The 22,863-nt window shown below is 57.3% G+C and overlaps 1 protein-coding gene across 1 annotated transcript in view; it reads right to left on the bottom strand.

Annotated features, from left to right (window-relative positions):
• Positions 1-364: 364 nt before the first annotated feature.
• The window catches only part of LOC141978754 (uncharacterized), a 41,984-nt gene continuing 19,485 nt past the window's right edge, over positions 365-22,863 (bottom strand). Inside the window, exons 12-30 of the mRNA XM_074941072.1 lie at positions 18,792-22,486; positions 18,282-18,407; positions 17,192-17,310; positions 16,698-16,759; positions 15,963-16,096; positions 15,427-15,486; positions 14,722-14,893; positions 12,237-14,257; positions 10,563-10,616; positions 10,053-10,178; positions 8,963-9,081; positions 8,468-8,529; positions 7,719-7,864; positions 7,140-7,208; positions 5,996-6,167; positions 5,194-5,361; positions 2,039-2,163; positions 1,480-1,559; positions 365-489 (exon numbers count right to left, since the gene is read on the bottom strand). Of these exons, the coding sequence (XP_074797173.1) occupies positions 454-489; positions 1,480-1,559; positions 2,039-2,163; positions 5,194-5,361; positions 5,996-6,167; positions 7,140-7,208; positions 7,719-7,864; positions 8,468-8,529; positions 8,963-9,081; positions 10,053-10,178; positions 10,563-10,616; positions 12,237-14,257; positions 14,722-14,893; positions 15,427-15,486; positions 15,963-16,096; positions 16,698-16,759; positions 17,192-17,310; positions 18,282-18,407; positions 18,792-22,486 (7,546 nt within the window). The 3' untranslated portion in view covers positions 365-453. The remainder of the gene's footprint in view (positions 490-1,479; positions 1,560-2,038; positions 2,164-5,193; positions 5,362-5,995; positions 6,168-7,139; positions 7,209-7,718; positions 7,865-8,467; positions 8,530-8,962; positions 9,082-10,052; positions 10,179-10,562; positions 10,617-12,236; positions 14,258-14,721; positions 14,894-15,426; positions 15,487-15,962; positions 16,097-16,697; positions 16,760-17,191; positions 17,311-18,281; positions 18,408-18,791; positions 22,487-22,863) is intronic.

Consider the following 22,863-nt stretch of genomic DNA (forward strand, 5'->3'; position numbering starts at 1 on the left):
AACCCGCTGTGCAAATAACCTCAGTGCGGCCAGCCAGGGCCTGGGAAAGCTCCACCCGTGTACCTGGCACCTGGCTGCCAAAGAGGAACGCCCCGCCCCCAGACGCAGGCAGAGCTGGGGACGCTACCACCTCCTGCCCCACTGCCTGGACCCCATGGCCCAGTGCCCAGTGTCCCACCACCACTGACCCAATCCCGGCCGGCTTGGTGCCTGCCAGTCCCCGGGAGCTCAGCAGTGTCCAGTCCCGGATCCGCTGCGTCCCTGCCCCATGGGGGGGTCTTGGCAGCAGAGAGTGACTAGCCTGGTGGTGGCTCCGGGTTCACGTCTGGCCTGGGCCCCCCGGCCTCAGCTCCGCAGGTCTGACGGGTGCAGATCCCCGGGGAGCAGCCTCCTCCAACAGCTACGGCCGCTGGATCAGTCCTGGATGTCGCAGGCCAGACCAGCTGCCGGGACTCAGATACGGGTCACCTGGGGTCGGGCAATTTGCGTCTGGGGGAAGCAGAGCCAGCCTGGGTCAGGCAAAACGGAGTGCCCAATGCCCCTCACTCCCGACCCGCAGCTAGGGTGACCAGGTGTCCAGTTTCTGACTGGAACACCCTGTCAGAAAGGGACCCTGGTAGCTCCAGTCAGCACCCAGTCATGGTGCTGCAGGACTAAGGCAGGCAAGTCCCTACTTCTCCTGGAACCGTGCTGCGCCCTGGAAGCAGCCAGCAGGTCCAGCTCCTAGGCGGGGGTGCCACAGGGCTCCACGAGCTGCCCCCGTCCCGAGTACTGGCTTCGCACTCCCATTGGCCCGGAACCATGGGCAATGGGAGCTGCAGAGGCAGTGGCTGTGGGTGAAAGCAGCATGCAGAGCCACCTGCCACACCTCTGTCTAGGAGCCGGACCTGGTGCTGGCCGCTTCTGGGGTGCAGTGCAGAGTCAGGACAGGCAGGAAGCCTGCCTTAGCCCCCACACTGCACCGCTGATTGGGAGCTGATGGAGGTAAGCCCATGCCCCAACCCCCTGCCCTGAGCCACTCCCAAACCCAGAGCCCCCTCCTGCACCCCGAACTTCTCATCCCCAGCCCCACCCCAGAGCCTGCACCCCCAGCTGGAGCCCTCACCTCCCCAGCACCTCAACCCCCTGCCCCATCCCAGTGCTCCCCCCACACCCTGAACCCCTCTGCCCCACCCCCAAGCCTGGAGCTCTCTCCTGAACCCCACAACCCTCATCCACAGTCCCACCCCAGACCCTGCACTCACCCCCTCCTGCACCCCATATTTCCACTGAAAGTGTGTGAGGGTGGGGGAGAGTGAGCCACTGAGGAAGAGAGGGAATGTAGTGAGCAGGGGGCGGGGCCTTGGGGAAGGGGTGGGGCCCCAGGGAAGGGGTGGGGCTAAGGTGTTCATTTTGTGCAATTAGAAAGTTGGCAACCCGACCCACAGCCCCTGCTAGCCCAGCCCTGGGCTCCCCCCAGCTCTGCCAATGGCCAGGTACCTGCAGAGACGTGTCTACTTTGTCCAGGGAAGGCCGGAAGGATGAGGAGACTCTGTGGCTGCCAGTGCCTCCCTCAGTCCCTGCAAGAGGCCCCAGAACGGGGTGAGCAGCTACCATTTGGGGGGCCAGTTTCCTCCACCCTCAGCTATCCCAACACTCCTGCCCCTTCCCCACTGCATCCTGGTCCCCTGACCCCACCCTGCCATGCACTTTCTCCTGCCCCCATTCCATCCCCTCCCTTTCCCAGCCCCCCCTCCCACCCCCGCCAGCTAAGGCTGCCCCAGAATCAGCCCTTTGTGGCTGGATCGGCCCCGGGCACCCGCTGCACCTGGCCAGTACCTTGGGTTCAGGCTCCTCCCAGATCTCCCAGTTCTTTGTGCCTCGGAGGCGGCAGCCGAACCCCCTGCCCAGCCAGCCCCCTTCCGCCCAGACCCTCTCCCAGCGCCCACCGCTCAGCACCCCTGCAGAGCATGAAGGAGCCAGGCCAGCAGAGTGGAGAGGGGAGGCTGAGGTCAGCCTGGCACCCTGAGGCCCAGAGCCGGGGGACGTGGCTACACACCTGGGATGTTACCTGTCCAGCTGGGTGCAGTCGGGGTCCTGGCAGTGATTCCCTGGGGTGGCGCATTCCACTCCCACTCCTCGTTGTTGTACCACTTCTCCTGACTCTCCTCCAGGTCCGCCACACTGCAGAGAGAGCAGCCATACCGCCCGTCAGCACCAAGGCCCGGCCCCCCGCAGTCCCCGGCATGTGCACTCCGGGGGGGCCGGCTGCCACATACCCACCTCCAATTTCCATCCCCCCCAAATGTCTCAAATTCTCTGGTTTCAAAACCGGCCAGAGCCTGGCGCAGCCTGTCCTCAGTATAACCCCAGCACGGCCTGGCGCACAAAGCCCGTCCGAGAAGATCAGCCTCTGGACTCGCCCCAAGCCACGCGGTCTGCAGCAAAACTGTGGCGAGAACCCAGGAGTCCTGAGTCTCAGCTTGGGGGCCTGGCTCCCCCAGCTCAGGGCAAATCCCTCCTCTCCCGTGCCTCAGTTTCCCACTCTATGAAATCCTTCCCTACCTGATGGGGGTGGAGCAGGGGGAGAGACTAAAATCTATTGGTGACTCAGTGGAGCCAGCCAGATGCCACAGTGATGAGGCCAAGAAAAGGTCACAGATTCATAGAATCATAGAAGATCAGGGTTGGAAGGAACCACAGGAGGTCATCTAGTCCAACCCCCTGCTCAAAGCAGGACCAATCCCCAATTAAATCATCCCAGCCAGGGCTTTGTCAAGCCCAACCTTAGAAACTTCTAAGGGAGGAGATTCAGAGCATTCAAGGCCAGGAAGGACCATGAGTCTGAGCGTCTGTTTAGCCCGGGCCAGCAAATCTCACCCACTCAGCGAGCTGCATCTTCCAACCACCTCTGGAGAGACTGGCCCCTCCGTTCCCCTGGCCCTGTCAGCCGCCCTGCTCCTCACCCAGGCCAGCTTGAGATCCTCTCTCGGGCGTGGCTGGACGCTGGGGTCTGACCCATGCCTGGCCCCAGGGTGTGACGAACGTGGGCGTTCTCTGCAATATCATTCTGAACACTCTGCAGGACTCGGCGCCTGTCCCCCTGGCATCGCCCCCCAGGGGGAGAGTGTGCATATGATACACCTGCCCCCGCTGGCTCTCAAGGCAGCGACAGTCCTATGCTCACCGGAAAGACCAGACCCCTCCCTGGCCCTCTGTCCTTCCCAGTGCAGATTATCCGGGGCGGAGGGGGTTGACAAAATGGGATTTTGGGGGGGTCAAAAAACACTCATTTCTCAAAATGGGGCATAGGAAAGCCTCAGGCATCCATACAGTTTTTGACTCTGGGGGGAAAAAAGGGTTTTGAAATTGTACTGCCCCAGTTTGCCATTTTCCAAATGAAACCAACGAACCAAAAAAAGGATCGAGTTTTCCGGTTCCCAACTTTTCATGGGGACGTTTCAAAGACTGAAAATGGTTGAAACCGAACTATCCCAAACTGAGATTTCGGGGGATGGAGGGCGGAATTTTCAGTTCAGGGAATTTTCTGAGGTTTCCATCAAGTAGGGGCAGAGAGGTAGTTTTCCCTCTGTGCCTAGCCTGGGTGCGACCATGGCTGAAATCAGTGTCACAGTTTCCCCTTCTATGAAATCCTTCCCTATCTGACTGGGGCAGGGGAAGGGAAGGGAAAAGACTAAAATCCATGAGTCTGAGCATCTGTTGCCCATTCTGGCACCCACAGTTCCAGCCAGATGGTGATTAAATCACAGAGGGGTCAGAGAAGAGTCATGAGAAGGATTAAAAACCTTGCCTTCGAGTGAGAGACTCCAGGAGCTCCATCTATTTGTTCTCCTTAACCTCTCGGAACAGGACAAGAGGCAATGGGCTTAAATTGCAGCAAGGGAGTGTGATGCTGCACTCCATATGATTTTAAGAAAATATGCTAATGAGTGTAAATATAATGTCACTGGAATATGCTTCATGCAAAAGGTCTCTTGTGAGGTTTCATGACAAAGCTTATAATCTACAGAGTGTGGTCATCCTATTTGTATGAATGTATCACTCTTGTATCTGAAACTAGAAATATGAAATATAACTCTGAGGGCCTATCGTAATTATGCAAAGTGTGGGCTATTAATGGTGGTTTGGAATCTTGATGGTGCCCATCAACTAGGACAATTGGTTGTAAATGGCTCTGTTTTCAGGCAGGCCTTCCTGTGAGCCAGGCCAGGAAGAATGGAGGCTTAGGGGACTCATAGGACATGTGACCATAACACCTGGTACTGGAATCCATCTTAAACCTGGTGCTTTTCCATTTAGAAGGAGGGGTGGGGACCCAGAGAGACAAAAGATTCCGGCCCTGTGCCAAAGCTATAAAAGTGAGTGGAACAGAACAAAGGGGGCTGCAGTCATGAAAAATCCCCTAGTTACCACTTGAGCTGGAACAAGGGCTGTACCAGGGGAAAGGATCGGGCCCAGACTAGAAAGGAGTCTAGCCTGTGAAAGAAGCTTCCTGGAACTATATTAGGCTTAGACTTGCGTGTTTTTGTTTTATTTTGCTTGGTACCTTACTTTGTTCTGTCTGTTATTACTTGGAACCATTTAAATCCTACTTTTTACTAATTAATTAACCCAGAACAAGTAATTAATACCTGGGGGAGCAAACAGCTGTGCATATCTCTCTATCAGTGTTATAGAGGGCAGACAATTTATGAGTTTATGAGTTTAAGCTTTATACAGAGTAAAACGGATTGATTTGGGGTTTGGGTCCCAATGGGAGCTGGGTGTCTGGGTGCTAGAGACAGGAGCACTTCTTAAGCTGTTTTCAGTTAAGTCTGCAGCTTTTGGGGGACATGGCTCAGACCTGGGTCTGTGTTTGCAGCAGGCTGGCATTTCTGGCTCAACAAGACAGGGTATGGACGTCCCAAGCTGGCAGGGAAAATGGGATCAGAGGTAGTCTCAGCACATCAGGTGGCAGTCCCGAGGGGGTCTCTGTGACCAAACCCATCACAAGGAGGTTTAAATTGACATCAGGAAACACTTCCTAACTGTCAGGGTGGTTAAGCCCTGGAATAAATTGCCCAGTGAGGTGGTGGAATCGCTGTCCTTGGAGGTTATTAAGAGCAGGTCAGACAAACCCCTGCCCAGGATGGGCTAGATCCCACCATGCTGTGCCTCCCCAGGCCCCGCCTGCCCCAGGCCCTCCCCCCGTACCTGTGCTTGCCACTCCAGTGCCGACGCCAGCCAAGGCAGATGGCCAGGACAAGAATCACCAGCAGCAGCACGACCAAGCCGAGCGCCACCCCCACTGCTACGCCCACCTTGCTCACGACTTGTTCGCAGTGACTGCCCGTGAACCAGTACCAATCTGAGTGCTGGCAGCTGCCGAGAGAGGGGGAGGCCATCAGGAGTGTGACGCAGTGAGGACACCTGGGTTCTCTCCCTGGCTCTGGGAAGGGAGTGGAGGCTGGTGGGTCAGAGACAAGGGGCTGGGAACCAGGAGTCCTGAGTTCTCTCCCCAGCTCGGAGAGGGGAGTGGGGGCTGGTGAGTTAGAGAAGGGACGGCTGGGAGTCAGGACTCCTGGGTTCTCTCCCCAGCTCTGGGAGGGGAGAGGGATCTCATGGGTTAGAGCAGGGAGGGCTGGGAGCCAGGATGCCTGGGTTCTTTCCCCAGCTCTGGGAAGAGGAGGGGCCTAGGGGGTTAGAGCAGGGGTAGGGGGTTCTGATGTCAGAAGTGTGGGAAAGGGACCCCTGACCCCATTCCGCAAGGGACGGTCCCAGCCCCGAGGCTCAGGCCTGACCCAAGTCTGCCCAATGCTCCCCAGGAGTAAATGCTGAAGAGGGGGGTGACCAACCCTGTGCCCCAGTGACCTCCCCTCCCATTTTTTGCCGCTCCAGAGTGTGGCGTTCGGACCAGCGGTGGGTTCCTGGCACCCAGGTGTTGCAGCCGGCCTCCATCCCCCTCCCCAGCCGCAGTTGAGTTCCCCACACCTCCGTCCCGGGCGGTGACACTCACTAGCAGGTGGGTCCCCCCAGCTGGATGTAGCAGTACCCCCGGCCGTTGCAGGCATAGGTGTCGGGGTGGTGGATGCTGCAGTTGGAGACGCACATCAGCTGCCCCAAGACATTGACGGGCAGGAAGTATTTCTGGTAGGACTGGCTGATGGTCGCATTGTTCAGACACACACCTTGGGAGACAGGGCCAGAGCAGGTCAGCACGGGCATCCCTCCAGTTCCAGCTGGGCCAGCCCCAGAACCGCCCCCCAGGAAAACACGCTGGGGCTCTAGTTCCGTCCTGAGGACTCCAGGCCCCCCCTGCCGGCCCCCAAGAGCCAGCAGGAGCAGATACCGGCCTTCCCAGGATGCTGGAGGCAGAGGGACCACCCGTTCTGGGTCTCCCGCACTGGGATTCTTTTTCTTGAACATCCTCCCTGTATAAAATGTCACCCCTTGACCTTTCCTCCCAGTGCAGCATATTTCCATTCCCCCCAGTTACGTGACATTTTGTACGGGATGGGATTTCCATTTTCCAGCCAATGCTACTTGGCCTCAGGCAGACCTTGGGGCAGCAAGTTCCCCCAGTTATCATCAGTTGGGAATTTGCTGCCTATGTCAGTGTTAACACACAAACAAGGGGGCATCTGACATCCGCATTTGTCTGTTCTCTTTAGAGGCCGGCAGAATGCCCCGAACAGCCAACAACAATTAGTCTCATTTTCCTTCCTGGTTTGAAAATCTCTCGGCCGAATTTCCCGTCCCGGCTGCTCTGTGCTGTTGGTGACTCCATAGGCTTCGACCGCAGCTCCGTTCCCTGTGAGATGGCCGGACGCCAAAGTGAGACAAGGGGGACCCTGGAAATGGGGCACTACGTCTGTGATGCTGGGGGCTGATTAACCAGAGGAATCAACTCGCTAGTCCCAGTGGTGGAGCCTCCGTCACTTGTGGGGGCGCGGTCTGACCCGCAAAGGCCCAGGCTTCCGGCAGTGCTGGTAACAAAGCGGGGGACGAATTTCCCAGGGGCTGTGTTGGAGTCTCCACCCATGTTACAGCAAAGGAAAGAGATTTTTCTAACAGACCTGGGAATTACTCTGGAGGCGGGTATCTGGAGGTCAGGCCAGATGGTCCCCGCCCCCCCCCGCCTCTCCAAGACTGCATCTCACCTGCCATCATCAGGGGGACCGTGTTGACGTGCGTTGCATTGGCTTTGAAGCACAATTCCTGCCACTCAGCTGAAAGAGAAGATCCAGGCCCGTAAGTGGTACCCCTTGGCACGGACCCTGGCGGCTTTCCGCCTGGGGATAGGCATGGAGAGCAGCGAGGACCCCAGGGCTGGGCCAGCAGCCATGACGCTGGAGCTCTGGGAGCAGGCGGGTGTGAACTATAGGGGTGCCACTAGCGGTGGTCCTGGGGGGCCCATGTCTGCGCAGGGGGGCAGGCCCAGCTGGAGGCCGAGTGGGAGAAGGGGCTAATCACTCTGCGGGACAGATGCAGCAGAGTGAGGGGGGTCTCTGTCATCACCCCAGAGGGCTCTAGAGACCCCCTAGGCTGGCTGGTGTCTCCTGAGAGCCCAAGACTGATGCAGGAAACATGGCAAGGATGGCATGCAAGGCTCTGCAGGGAAGGGATGAGATGCCGGGTCTGCGGGATGGCTGGCACCTCGCAGAGACCCCAAAAGCTGGATGGCCAGCACTGGGCCCACGAAAGGGGGGCCGGCTGGCCAGGCAAGGTGCGGTACAGACCTGGAGAGGTGCTGGTCAAGCTATTGGTGCAATTGGTGGCTTTGAGCCGCGCACTGACGTTGGCCACAGCCTGGGTGTACACACTCGCATAGCTGGCGTAGGGCACATCCAGGACCACGCGGTGATCCACCACCACGCTGCCCTTACTGTGTGAGGAGAAGGAGAGGAGAAAAGCCATCAGGGGGCCACTGGATGAAACCCCCGCAACCCCAGGGTTGCCAGGCGTCCGGGTTCCAACAGGAAGGCCTGATCGAAAGGGGACCCTGGCAGCTCCGGTTGGCACTGCCGACCACTTGGTGAAACGTCCGGCTCGTGGTGCAGTGCGGGTAAGGCAGGCTAGTCCCTGCCTGCCCTGGGGCACCGCAATTCTCCCAGAAGCTGCCGCCAGGTCCCTGCAGCCCCATGGCACATGGGCGGCCAGTGAGGCTCCATGCACTGACTTCGCACCTGCAGGCATCACCTCCACAGCTCTCATTGGTGGAGGTTCCCGGCCAATGGGAGCTGCGGAGCCAGGCCTCAGGGTGTGGGCTGCGCGTGGAGCCTCACTGGCTGCCCATGTGCCTAGGGGCTGCAGGGACATGGTGACAGCTTCCTGGAAACAGCGGCAAGTGCCACAGGGACCCCCCCACCCTGAACCCCTCCTGCACACGAACTCCCTACCCCAGCCCAGGGGGTTTCGTTTTGTGCGACTAGAAAGTTGGCGACCCTTTCCCACACCCCCATCACGGAGCCTGGGCCCCACACCTCACCTCAGCTGGATCACCTTGATGCTGAGGAACCCAGGCACCGTCTCCCTGTAGATCGGGTCCATCTGCAAGAGAGCGGGCTCAGCACGGCAGCCGCTAAGTGCTCCCCCTACTCCATGGAGCCCTGGCCCCCTTCCCTGCGCTCCGCACAGACCTGCCCTGCTGCAGCAGCTGTCCCCCGCCCAGCAGAGACCCTGCTCCCCCAAACCAGTGGGATGCTCCTTCCCCCAGACTCCTTGGCTCTTCCACAGCTCAACCCAGCCCCAGGGACCATCCCCCACCTGCCAAAGCCCCAAACCTCCCATAATGCATTGCATCAGGGCCCCTGCCCCTAGGAGACACCGTGACCCTGTGCAATGGGGCACTGCCTCATCAGACCCTGCAATCTAACCCCTCACCGGCGTGCCAGACCCCATCTCTGCCCCCACTACAGCAGTTCCCCGTTCACCCACAGCTCCGCGCATTCCCCCCAGCCCTCCTGAGCCTGGTCTCCCTCACCCGGGCACTGAAGATTTCCACAAACACTTTGAACGCTCTGGACGTTGGATCCTCCATGCTTTCCGAGAAGTTCATGTTCGTCACCACCACGGTGACATTGATCTCCGCCTTCACCACATCTGCAAATGGGAAACAAAGCGCAGCTGTGGCAGCCCCGAGCACTCACAAGTCGGGGAGGACGAGCGGGAGCTCGCCAGGCTGGGTTTAAACACCACAAGATCGGGGCAGGGGTAAATAAAGAGCCAAATGAGTTTGGCTCCTCTTCTGAGCCTCTAAACTTGGTCCATCATTGGAGAATCCAGGAACGGCCAGCTGGAAGGGAGCCTGAGTCCAGATCCTCACGCTTAGCCAGGACCAGTAACCCCATCCCAGCCCTTACGGGTGTTTGTCCAACCTGCTCTGAGAAGCCTCCAGAGATGGGACCCGCCCATGCAACCTGTTCTGGAGCCGGGCTACCCTGAGAGCCACGAAGTGTTTCCTAAAACCCAACTGAGCTTGGCCCTGCTTCGGATTAAGCCCCTTGCTCCTTCTCCTGCCTTCGGGGGCCCAGGAGAACAACTTTCCCTGTCCCCTCAGACTAGCCCATTCCCGACCTGCAGGCCGGGCTCAAGTCCCCACCGTCCTCCACGCTGACCACGCCCGGGTTCAACCTCGCCCCCTAGGTTGGGTTTCCAGCCCTCGGATCGTCCTCTGGGTAGCCACTGCCCCATTTCCCCCAGCTCCCCTAATGCTCCCAGAGCTGGCCACAGCTGCCCCGGCTCGGGGCTTCCAGCGCCAAGAGAACAGGATGACCCCCTCCCCTGTTCACACACCCTGGGTTGATATTAGCCGTTTTTGCACCCGTCTCATATTTGCTTGTGCTATGCTCTTGCAAAAAAGGCTAGAGTCAGTCACGGGCCGCAGGAACAAACACCCCGGTAAAGCCACCAGGGTCGCCGATGCAGCCAAGGGCACCGTGAGCCCGGAATAGGGGCTCAGGAACCAAACCCTTGGGAACAAGCCGCTCAGCGAGAATGGGTACCCAAAAGGCTCAGGGACTGACAGTCCAACAGGGACCCCCAGAGCGATGGGGGAGGCCAGAGCCACTCACCGATGTTGATGCTGTTCATCACCGTTTCGCACTGCTCCCCTGTAAATACCGGAAGGCAGAGACACTTGTTCGCAAGGGGGGTCCCTCCATTCTGGCACCTCAGGGGCTCCAGCGTGGTGGCGGGAACTTCAGGGGAGCAAAGAGAGAAATGGGACCGAATGAGGACATACACCTGAAAGGGACCCCTCGCCCAACACTGAGATGCAGCCACCTACTGGGTGAGCGTGGGAAATGGTAATGGTTTGCCACAAGTTTCTAGCCAGGAATTAACTTCATATCCCAGTTAGTCACTGATGTGGATGATGTGATTTTTGTGCATGACAATAGCCCCTGCATGCCCCAAACCGTAATGAGGACCCCATCGTGCTGGGCACTGCACCTGCCCCGATTGAGACCAAGGACCCCACGGTGCTGGTCAGTGGCTGAGCCAGGAATAGAGTCTACGGTTCCCAGTCTGCCGTCCCTACCTTCCTCCTTGAACCCTGGTCCCCATAGAAACCCACAACTCACCCGCAGTGGTTGTGGTGCCAGTGGTGTTTGCGGGGTGGCTGCTGGTCCCTGGGATTTTGGTTGGCACAGTCATGGAAGTACTTGTGCTGCTAGACTGCGTCTGGGTCACAAGGCTGGTCATGGTGCTGGGTTTCCTCGTGGGAACTGAAGAACCTGTCGAGACGGAAAGAGGAGGCGCCATGGACCCTGTAGAAGACACTTGACTTGTTGCTGACTCGGACGTCATCACTGTGCGAGAGATGCCGGAGGTGGACCCTGCAGCTGTAGGCGAAGATACAGTCGTGGCCAACGTTTCCTCGTGGCCGGTGGATTTGGTTGGGCTGGGAACAAAACGGGTTGTCGTTGGCAGTGTCTCATGGTGGGTGGATGCCGGAGGACTTGAGTAGGAAAGTGTTGTTGCCAGGGTGGTCTCGCTGGTGGTGGATGAAGATATGGTTGGATAGGACTCTTTTGTCTTTACGGTAGACTCAGTGGAAGATGTGGTCACAGGCGGCTGAGGAGAGACTGTTGTCAAAGTTGTCTGTCGGCTGCTGAATTCCTCCGTGTTAGGGACAGAAAGAGTTGTTACTCCTGTACTCTCAGTACTTGTGAATGCAGTTGGAGTTGGATGGAGAGGGGCCGACGTCACGGTTGTCTTCTTGCTGGTGAATTCAGGTACGGTTGTAGGGGACGCAGACGTCATGGTGCTACTCTCGATGGAAGATGTTGGCACAATGGGCTGAGAGGTGGCTGTTGTCAAGCTTGTCTCACTGGTGGAGATTTCACTTGTAGCAGGCGCAGAAAGAGTTGTTGCCAGTGTCGTTCGGTTGTGAGTGAGTTCTGTTGCTGGGACATAGGGAGTTGAGGCTACGGTGGTCTCATTCTTTGGGAATTCAGTCATAACAGTGGAAGGACTAGTTGCCTTGGTTCTCTCATTGGTGCTGAATTCGGGTAGGGTTGTATGGGACACAGATGCCATTGTGCTACTCTCCGGGGAAGATGTCACGACAGTGGGCTGGGATGTGACTGTTGTCAAGTTTGTCTCACGGGTGGAGCTTTCTGCTGTAGCTGCCACAGAGAGTGTGGAAGACCTTGTGACTTCAGGAACCGTTCTCCCGGAAAGACTTGTTGTGAGTCTTGTTTCCTTAGTGGGGACTTCTGACGTGGTTGAATAGCGCCCAGTTGTCTTTACAGTGCTTGTTGCCAAAGTCGTCTCCTTTCTGGTGAACTCAGACACAGCTGAGTGGGAGGGAAACGTCGCTGAAGGGCTCTGAGAGGAAGGGGTCGTCAGAGCTGGTTGGGAGGTGGCCATTGTAGAGTTTGTCTCAAGGGTGGAGATTTCAGGTGTAACAGGTACAGAGAGAGTTGTTGATATTGTGGTCTCAGCCTCGGTGGAGTTTGAAGTCGTTTGTACAGGAAACCCAGTTGTCATGGCAGTCTCACGGCCTGTGAATTCGGTTAAAGTCAGATGTGGAGGAGTTGTCATTGGGGGTGCGGCACTGGTAATGAATTCAGGAACGGTTGTGTGTGACACGTCTGTCGTGATGGCACTCTCAGTAGAAGATGTGGATACAACTGCAGCGTGAGTAGCTCTTGTCGCCGCTGACTCGCTGGTGGATGTTTCAGATGCAGCAGACGCAGAGGGGGTGGTTGACAATGTTGTTTCACTCTTGGTCAATTCTGCTGAAGCTGGAGCAGAAACCGTTGTTGCCAGAGTCGTTTCCTCCGTCGTGCTTTCAGAAAGGCTTGCGTGAGAGACGGAAGTGAAGAAGGTGCTCTGGGTGGAAGAGCTGGGCACCGTTGCCGGTGGAGAGGATGTTGCTGAGGTTGTCCGATTGCTTGTTTCCATTGTGGGGTGCCCTGAAGAAGGTGTTATCGCATTGTGTGTGGATGTCTCTGTCATTGGAAGAGGAGTGCTTGCCATGCTCGTCTCTGTCCTTGTGAATTCAGTACCAGTTGGATGGGGTGGAACCAATGTCACGGTTCTCCCATTGGTGGCGAATTCAGACACCGCGGGGTGTGTGACAGTCGTCCTTATGGGACTCTCACTGGACGATGCTGTCAGAGTTGACTCGGAAGCAGTCGTCAGACTTTCCTCCCTTGTGGAAATTTGGGCTGTTCTCGGGATCGGAAGAGAGGTTGCCATGGGAGTCTCACTGTTTGTATATTCACTAAAGGTTGGGGGAAGAGAAGTTCTTGTTAGGGTTTTCTCACTGGTCAAAGTTTCAGGTAGTGTTGGGAGAGAGACACTTCTTGTCATCTCCCTGGAAGAGGTTGAAACAACTGCAGAGTGAGTAGCTCTTGTCGCCGCTGACTCGCTGGTGGATGTTTCAGATGCAGCAGACGCAGAGGGGGTTGTTGACAATGTTGTTTCACTCTTGGTCAATTCTGCTGACGTTCGAGCAGTCCCCGTTCCTGAGAGAGTCGTTTCCTCCGTCGTGCTTTCAGAAAGGCTTGCGTGAGAGACGGAAGTGAAGAAGGTGCTCTGGGTGGAAGAGCTGGGCACCGTTGCCGGTGGAGAGGATGTTGCTGAGGTTGTCTCACTGTTGCTTGTTTCCATTGTGGGGTGCCCTGAAGAAGGTGTTATCGCATTGTGTGTGGATGTCTCTGTCATTGGAAGAGAAGGAGTGCTTGCCATGCTCGTCTCTGTCCTTGTGAATTCAGTACCAGTTGGATGGGGTGGAACCAATGTCACGGTTCTCCCATTGGTGGTGAATTCAGACACCGCGGGGTGTGTGACAGTCGTCCTTATGGGACTCTCACTGGACGATGCTGTCAGAGTTGACTCGGAAGCAGTCGTCAGACTTTCCTCCCTTGTGGAAATTTGGGCTGTTCTCGGGATCGGAAGAGAGGTTGCCATGGGAGTCTCACTGTTTGTATATTCACTAAAGATCGGGGGAAGAGAAGTTGTTGGTAGGGTTTTCTCACTGGTCAAAGTTTCAGGTAGTGTTGGGAGAGAGACACTTCTTGTCATCTCCCTGGAAGAGGTTGAAACAACTGCAGAGTGAGTAGCTCTTGTCGCCGCTGACTCGCTGGTGGATGTTTCAGATGCAGCAGACGCAGAGGGGGTGGTTGACAATGTTGTTTCACTCTTGGTCAATTCTGCTGAAGCTGGAGCAGAAACCGTTGTTGCCAGAGTCGTTTCCTCCGTCGTGCTTTCAGAAAGGCTTGTGTGAGAGACAGAAGTGAAGAAGGTGCTCTGGGTGGAAGAGCTGGGCACCGTTGCCGGTGGAGAGGATGTTGCTGAGGTTGTCCGATTGCTTGTTTCCATTGTGGTGTGCCCTGAAGAAGGTGTTATCGCATTGTGTGTGGATGTCTCTGTCATTGGAAGAGAAGGAGTGCTTGCCATGCTCGTCTCTGTCCTTGTGAATTCAGTACCAGTTGGATGGGGTGGAACCAATGTCACGGTTCTCCCATTGGTGGTGAATTCAGACACCGCGGGGTGTGTGACAGTCGTCCTTATGGGACTCTCACTGGACGATGCTGTCAGAGGAGACTGGGAAGCGGTCGTCAGATGTTCTCCTGTAGCTGTCTCTGAAGAACTCGTGTGTGTGCTTCTCTCTGTGGTGGCTACGGACGTCTTTGGGACGGGAGCCGTGGCTGAGCTCGGTGGCTCTGTGCTGGACTGAACCGCTGTGCTGTGTGCTGTCTCCCGTGCTGTGAACTCAGCTGTTGTTGGCGTCGACTGGGTCCCTGCTACTGTCGTGGTCAGCTGACTGAGTGGGGAAAATTACCGTGGCTTCATCACTCATGGAACCAATTACAGATAATGCCTTTCCCATGGACCGCTGCTGAGTTACCCGCCCCACGTTCTGCAGTGCAACCCCGCCTGACACCGTGCTGGGGCAGCGTGGAAATCACTGACTGACAGGGGAGAGCACCCGCTGCTGAGCCCCTGTCCCGCTCCCTGCCCCACGGCGGTCCCTAGTTCTGCCCTGGCAAAAGCGTGCCCTCTGAGCCCCCCACTCCCTACAGCTCAGGCTCCCCACTTCTTGCGGCGCAGCGCCCCCAGTTACCACCATGCTGAGGCGTTGGGGTCGGCAGTGACCCATGGAGGAGAGCATCCCCTGCCCTGCCTGGCTTTGGAGAGCTCATTCGCGGGCGAGACACAGCAGCAGGGAGGGAAGACGTCTATAGCTCCAGCAGAAAGCAGCCCCCTTTGGGGAGGTGTGTGACTCACCGGCACTGGGGTCCCTGAGCCCCGAGGTAGCACTGCTCCCCTGCTTTGCAGAAGGGGCCGTAGGGGCTGTGGATGCTGCAGTTGGAGACGCACATCAGCCCGTTGCTCACGTTCAGTGGGAAGTAATATTTCTGGTACGCCGTGGGAATGATGGAGTCGTTCTTGCAGACCGCTGGGGGTGGGGGAGGGAAAAGCCGAGGCAGGTAAATACCACAGGAAACCAACCCACCTCCCATTTCCTCCCCGGATGCTCAGACACTGCTCAGCCAGATGTGTCCCAAGCGACCCTCCAAAACTGTAACCGGTCCTAGAGAGCGACCGGATCCCCGGCTGCAGGGGAGAAGGCATCTAACACCTGGGAGCCACGCTTCGACCGATTCAGACTGCACAGAACATGTGCATGGCGGCCGAACGGCCTCCCCGGGGAGCTGCTGGATTCCTGGAGCATTTCAATGGAGCCTGTGTGACTCCAAACGCTCTGCACTCGCTCAGCCGGACGCAGAGATCACTGGGGTCCTTGCATCTGCCGGCCAGACCCTTAGCTGCGGTGAATCTGCTGTCAAGCCACTGGCATACATTGAGCTGTGATGCAAGTTCGCACCAGCTGCGGCTCTGACCTTACAAACCTACAGGACCGGCACCTGGCGTTATCCTGGGAGCGCCGGGAAGGGGGTGACGGGCAGAGACAGAGGCTCTGGGTCTTACCTGCTATGTTCACATTTACCGAGTTGACCTGCGTGGCTCCAGGTTTAAAGCACAATTTGTCTGAAAACAAGAGAGAGGGAGACCCAAAGGTGAGTTGCAGCGTCTGCGATTTGGGGGGGATCTGGCTCCAGGTTTCTGCATGTTTCCAGCCATGTTGGGGGGCAGGATGCATGCTGGAGGCTGAGCGGTTAGAAGGGGCTGTTCACAGTCCAGCATGCTGAGCGCCCACAGCCCTGGCGCGGTCGGACCCCAACCCCTGGGAGACACTAGCAGGTCTGCATGACAGATGCAGCGGAGCGAGGTGGGGCTCTCCGTCATCTCCCTGGGTGCTCTGGAGACCCCCTCGGCTGGCTGGCGCCCCCTGGGAGCCCAAGACACATGCAGGAAACACGGCAGGGACGGCATGCAAGGCTCTGCAGGGAAGGGATGAGACGCCGGGTCTGCAGCTGGCACCTCGCAGCGACCCCGAAAGCCAGATGGCCAGCGCCGGGCCCGCGAAAGGGAGGCCGGCTGGCCAGGCGACGCGCGGTACACACCCGGAGAGGCGCTGGTGCAATTGGTGGTATTCAGGCGCGCGCTGACGTTGGCCACGGCCTGGGTGTACACACTGGTGTAGTCGGCGTAGGGCACGTCCAGGACCACGTGGTGATCCACCACCACGCTGCCATTGCTGTGGGAGGAGGAGAAGAATAGAAAGGCCGTCAGGGGGCCACCGGATGACACCACCCCATCTCCAAGGTTTCCAGGCGTCCGGGTTCCAACAGGAAGGCCTGGTCGAAAGGGGATCTTGGCAGCTCCAGTTGGCACTGCCGACCACTTGGTGAAACGTCCGGCTCGTGGTGCAGTGCGGGTAAGGCAGGCTAGTCCCTGCCTGCCCTGGGGCACCGCAATTCTCCCAGAGCTGTCGCCAGGTCCCTGCAGCCCCATGGCACATGGGCGGCCAGTGAGGCTCCATGCACTGACCTCGCACCTGGAGGCATCACCCCCACAGCTCTCATTGGTGGAGGTTCCCGGCCAATGAGAGCTGCGGAGCCAGGCCTCGGGGTGCAGGCTGCCCGTGGAGCCTCACTGGCTGCCCATGTGCCTAGGGGCTGCAGGGACATGGTGACAACTTCCTGTAAACAGCGGCAAGTGCCACAGGAACCCCTCACCCTGAACCCCTCCTGCACCCCAACTCCCTGCCCCAGCCCAGGGGGTTTCGTTTTGTGCGACTAGAAAGTTGGCGACCCTTTCCCCCACTACCGTAATGGGGCCCAGGCCCCAAGCCTCACCTCAGCTGGATCACCTGGATGCTGAGGAACCCAGGCACTGTCTCCCTGTAGATCGGGTCCATCTGCAAGAGAGCGGGCTCAGCACGGCAGCCGCTAAGTGCTCCCCCTACTCCATGGAGCCCTGGCCCCCTTCCCTGCGCTCCGCACAGACCTGCCCTGCTTCAGCAGCTGTTCCCCGCCCAGCAGAGACCCTGCTCCCCCAAACCAGTGGGATGCTCCTTCCCCCAGACTCCTTGGACCTTCTACGGCTCAACCCAGCCCCAGGGACCTTCCCCCACCTGCCAAAGCCCCAAACCTCCCATAATGCATTGCATCAGGGCCTCTGCCCCTAGGAGACATCGCGGCCTGTGCAATGGGGCACTGCCTCATCAGACCCTGCAATCTAACCCCTCACCGGCGTGCCAGACCCCATCTCTGCCCCCACTACAGCACTTCCCCATTCACCCACAGCTCCGCACATTCCCCCCAGCCCTCCTGAGCCTGGTCTCCCTCACCCGGGCAATGAAGATTTCCACAAACACTTTGAATGCTCTGGACGTTGGATCCTCCATGCTTTCCGAGAAGTTCATGTTCGTCACCACCACGGTGACATTGATCTCCGCCTTCACCACATCTGCAAATGGGAAACAAAGCGCAGCTGTGGCAGCCCCGAGCACTCACGAGCCGGGGAGGACGAGCGGGGGCTCGCCAGGCTGGGTTTAAACACCACGAGATCGGGGCGGGGGTAATTAAAGAGCCAAATGAGTTTGGCTCCTCTTCTGAGCCTCTAAACTTGGTACATCATTGGAGAATCCAGTAACGGCCGGCTGGAAGGGAGCCTGAGTCCAGATCCTCACGCTTAGCCAGGACCAGTAACCCCATCCCAGCCCTTATGGGTGTTTGTCCAACCTGCTCTGAGAAGTCTCCAGAGATGGGACCCGCCCATGCAACCTGTTCTGGAGCCGAGCTACCCTGAGAGCCAGGAAGCGTTTCCTAAAACCCAACTGAGCTTGGCCCTGCTTCGGATTAAGCCCCTTGCTCCTTCTCCTGCCTTCAGGGGCCCCGGAGAACAACTGACCCTGTCCCCTCAGACCAGCCCTTCCCCGACCTGCAGGCCGGGCTCAAGTCCCCACCGTCCTCCACGCTGACCACGCCCGGGTTCAACCTCGCCCCCTAGGTCGGGTTTCTAGCCCTCGGATTGTCCTCTGGGTGGCCACTGCCCCATTTCCCAAAGCTCCCCTAATGCGCCCAGAGCTGGCCACAGCCCCCCCGGCTGGGGGTTTCCGGCGCCAACAGAGCAGGACGACCCCCTCCCCTGTTCACACACCCTGGGTTGATATTAGCCGTTTTTGCACCCTTCTCACATTTGCTTGTGCGATGCTCTTGCAAAAAAGGCTAGAGTCAGTCACGGGCCGCAGGAACAAACACCCCAGGAAAGCCACCAGGGTCGCCGATGCAGCCAGCGGCACCGTGAGCCCGGAATAGGGGCTCAGGAACCAAACCCTTGGGAACAAGCCGCTCAGCGAGAATGGGTACCCAAAAGGCTCAGGGACTGACAGTCCAACAGGGACCCCCAGAGCGATGGGGGAGGCCAGAGCCACTCACCGATGTTGATGCTGTTCATCACCGTTTCGCACAGCTCCCCTGTAAATACCGGAAGGCAGAGACACTTGTTCGCAAGGGGGGTCCCTCCATTCTGGCACCTCAGGGGCTCCAGCGTGGTGGCGGGAACTTCAGAGGAGCAAAGAGAGAAATGGGACCGAATGAGGACATACACCTGAAAGGGACCCCTCGCCCAACACTGAGATGCAGCCACCTACTGGGTGAGCGTGGGAAATGGTAATGGATTGCCATAAGTTTCTAGCCAGGAATTAACTTCATATCCCAGTTAGTCACTGATGTGGATGATGTGATTTTTGTGCATGACAATAGCCCCTGCATGCCCCAAACCGTAATGAGGACCCCATCGTGCTGGGCACTGCACCTGCCCCGATTGAGACCAAGGACCCCACGGTGCTGGTCAGTGGCTGAGCCAGGAATAGAGTCTACGGTTCCCAGTCTGCCGTCCCTACCTTCCTCCTTGAACCCTGGTCCCCATAGAAACCCACAACTCACCCGCAGTGGTTGTGGTGCCAGTGGTGTTTGCGGGGTGGCTGCTGGTCCCTGGGATTTTGGTTGGCACAGTCATGGAAGTACTTGTGCTGCTAGACTGCGTCTGGGTCACAAGGCTGGTCACGGTGCTGGGTTTCCTCGTGGGAACCGAAGAACCTGTCGAGACGGAAAGAGGAGGCGCCATGGACCTTGTAGAAGAGACTTGACTTGTTGCTGACTCGGACGTCATCACTGTGCGAGAGATGCCGGAGGTGGACCCTGCAGCTGTAGGCGAAGATACAGTCGTGGCCAACGTTTCCTCGTGGCCGTTGGATTTGGTTGGGCTGGGAACAAAACGGGTTGTCGTTGGCAGTGTCTCATGGTGGGTGGATGCCGGAGGACTTGAGTAGGAAAGTGTTGTTGCCAGGGTGGTCTCGCTGGTGGTGGATGAAGATATGGTTGGATAGGACTCTTTTGTCTTTACGGTAGACTCAGTGGAAGATGTGGTCACAGGCGGCTGAGGAGAGACTGTTGTCAAAGTTGTCTGTCGGCTGCTGAATTCCTCCGTGTTAGGGACAGAAAGAGTTGTTACTCCTGTACTCTCAGTACTTGTGAATGCAGTTGGAGTTGGATGGAGAGGGGCCGACGTCACGGTTGTCTTCTTGCTGGTGAATTCAGGTACGGTTGTACGGGACGCAGACGTCATGGTGCTACTCTCGATGGAAGATGTTGGCACAATGGGCTGAGAGGTGGCTGTTGTCAAGCTTGTCTCACTGGTGGAGATTTCACTTGTAGCAGGCGCAGAAAGAGTTGTTGCCAGTGTCGTTCGGTTGTGAGTGAGTTCTGTTGCTGGGACATAGGGAGTTGAGGCTACGGTGGTCTCATTCTTTGGGAATTCAGTCATAACAGTGGAAGGACTAGTTGCCTTGGTTCTCTCATTGGTGCTGAATTCGGGTAGGGTTGTATGGGACACAGATGCCATTGTGCTACTCTCCGGGGAAGATGTCACGACAGTGGGCTGGGATGTGACTGTTGTCAAGTTTGTCTCACGGGTGGAGCTTTCTGCTGTAGCTGCCACAGAGAGTGTGGAAGACCTTGTGACTTCAGGAACCGTTCTCCCGGAAAGACTTGTTGTGAGTCTTGTTTCCTTAGTGGGGACTTCTGACGTGGTTGAATAGCGCCCAGTTGTCTTTACAGTGCTTGTTGCCAAAGTCGTCTCCTTTCTGGTGAACTCAGACACAGCTGAGTGGGAGGGAAACGTCGCTGAAGGGCTCTGAGAGGAAGGGGTCGTCAGAGCTGGTTGGGAGGTGGCCATTGTAGAGTTTGTCTCAAGGGTGGAGATTTCAGGTGTAACAGGTACAGAGAGAGTTGTTGATATTGTGGTCTCAGCCTCGGTGGAGTTTGAAGTCGTTTGTACAGGAAACCCAGTTGTCATGGCAGTCTCACGGCCTGTGAATTCGGTTAAAGTCAGATGTGGAGGAGTTGTCATTGGGGGTGCGGCACTGGTAATGAATTCAGGAACGGTTGTGTGTGACACGTCTGTCGTGATGGCACTCTCAGTAGAAGATGTGGATACAACTGCAGCGTGAGTAGCTCTTGTCGCCGCTGACTCGCTGGTGGATGTTTCAGATGCAGCAGACGCAGAGGGGGTGGTTGACAATGTTGTTTCACTCTTGGTCAATTCTGCTGAAGCTGGAGCAGAAACCGTTGTTGCCAGAGTCGTTTCCTCCGTCGTGCTTTCAGAAAGGCTTGCGTGAGAGACGGAAGTGAAGAAGGTGCTCTGGGTGGAAGAGCTGGGCACCGTTGCCGGTGGAGAGGATGTTGCTGAGGTTGTCCGATTGCTTGTTTCCATTGTGGGGTGCCCTGAAGAAGGTGTTATCGCATTGTGTGTGGATGTCTCTGTCATTGGAAGAGGAGTGCTTGCCATGCTCGTCTCTGTCCTTGTGAATTCAGTACCAGTTGGATGGGGTGGAACCAATGTCACGGTTCTCCCATTGGTGGCGAATTCAGACACCGCGGGGTGTGTGACAGTCGTCCTTATGGGACTCTCACTGGACGATGCTGTCAGAGTTGACTCGGAAGCAGTCGTCAGACTTTCCTCCCTTGTGGAAATTTGGGCTGTTCTCGGGATCGGAAGAGAGGTTGCCATGGGAGTCTCACTGTTTGTATATTCACTAAAGGTTGGGGGAAGAGAAGTTCTTGTTAGGGTTTTCTCACTGGTCAAAGTTTCAGGTAGTGTTGGGAGAGAGACACTTCTTGTCATCTCCCTGGAAGAGGTTGAAACAACTGCAGAGTGAGTAGCTCTTGTCGCCGCTGACTCGCTGGTGGATGTTTCAGATGCAGCAGACGCAGAGGGGGTTGTTGACAATGTTGTTTCACTCTTGGTCAATTCTGCTGACGTTCGAGCAGTCCCCGTTCCTGAGAGAGTCGTTTCCTCCGTCGTGCTTTCAGAAAGGCTTGCGTGAGAGACGGAAGTGAAGAAGGTGCTCTGGGTGGAAGAGCTGGGCACCGTTGCCGGTGGAGAGGATGTTGCTGAGGTTGTCTCACTGTTGCTTGTTTCCATTGTGGGGTGCCCTGAAGAAGGTGTTATCGCATTGTGTGTGGATGTCTCTGTCATTGGAAGAGAAGGAGTGCTTGCCATGCTCGTCTCTGTCCTTGTGAATTCAGTACCAGTTGGATGGGGTGGAACCAATGTCACGGTTCTCCCATTGGTGGTGAATTCAGACACCGCGGGGTGTGTGACAGTCGTCCTTATGGGACTCTCACTGGACGATGCTGTCAGAGTTGACTCGGAAGCAGTCGTCAGACTTTCCTCCCTTGTGGAAATTTGGGCTGTTCTCGGGATCGGAAGAGAGGTTGCCATGGGAGTCTCACTGTTTGTATATTCACTAAAGATCGGGGGAAGAGAAGTTGTTGGTAGGGTTTTCTCACTGGTCAAAGTTTCAGGTAGTGTTGGGAGAGAGACACTTCTTGTCATCTCCCTGGAAGAGGTTGAAACAACTGCAGAGTGAGTAGCTCTTGTCGCCGCTGACTCGCTGGTGGATGTTTCAGATGCAGCAGACGCAGAGGGGGTGGTTGACAATGTTGTTTCACTCTTGGTCAATTCTGCTGAAGCTGGAGCAGAAACCGTTGTTGCCAGAGTCGTTTCCTCCGTCGTGCTTTCAGAAAGGCTTGTGTGAGAGACAGAAGTGAAGAAGGTGCTCTGGGTGGAAGAGCTGGGCACCGTTGCCGGTGGAGAGGATGTTGCTGAGGTTGTCCGATTGCTTGTTTCCATTGTGGTGTGCCCTGAAGAAGGTGTTATCGCATTGTGTGTGGATGTCTCTGTCATTGGAAGAGAAGGAGTGCTTGCCATGCTCGTCTCTGTCCTTGTGAATTCAGTACCAGTTGGATGGGGTGGAACCAATGTCACGGTTCTCCCATTGGTGGTGAATTCAGACACCGCGGGGTGTGTGACAGTCGTCCTTATGGGACTCTCACTGGACGATGCTGTCAGAGGAGACTGGGAAGCGGTCGTCAGATGTTCTCCTGTAGCTGTCTCTGAAGAACTCGTGTGTGTGCTTCTCTCTGTGGTGGCTACGGACGTCTTTGGGACGGGAGCCGTGGCTGAGCTCGGTGGCTCTGTGCTGGACTGAACCGCTGTGCTGTGTGCTGTCTCCCGTGCTGTGAACTCAGCTGTTGTTGGCGTCGACTGGGTCCCTGCTACTGTCGTGGTCAGCTGACTGAGTGGGGAAAATTACCGTGGCTTCATCACTCATGGAACCAATTACAGATAATGCCTTTCCCATGGACCGCTGCTGAGTTACCCGCCCCACGTTCTGCAGTGCAACCCCGCCTGACACCGTGCTGGGGCAGCGTGGAAATCACTGACTGACAGGGGAGAGCACCCGCTGCTGAGCCCCTGTCCCGCTCCCTGCCCCACGGCGGTCCCTAGTTCTGCCCTGGCAAAAGCGTGCCCTCTGAGCCCCCCACTCCCTACAGCTCAGGCTCCCCACTTCTTGCGGCGCAGCGCCCCCAGTTACCACCATGCTGAGGCGTTGGGGTCGGCAGTGACCCATGGAGGAGAGCATCCCCTGCCCTGCCTGGCTTTGGAGAGCTC

Source organism: Natator depressus, chromosome 28 (assembly GCF_965152275.1).
Source record: "Natator depressus isolate rNatDep1 chromosome 28, rNatDep2.hap1, whole genome shotgun sequence".
Lineage (NCBI taxonomy): Eukaryota > Metazoa > Chordata > Testudines > Cheloniidae > Natator > Natator depressus.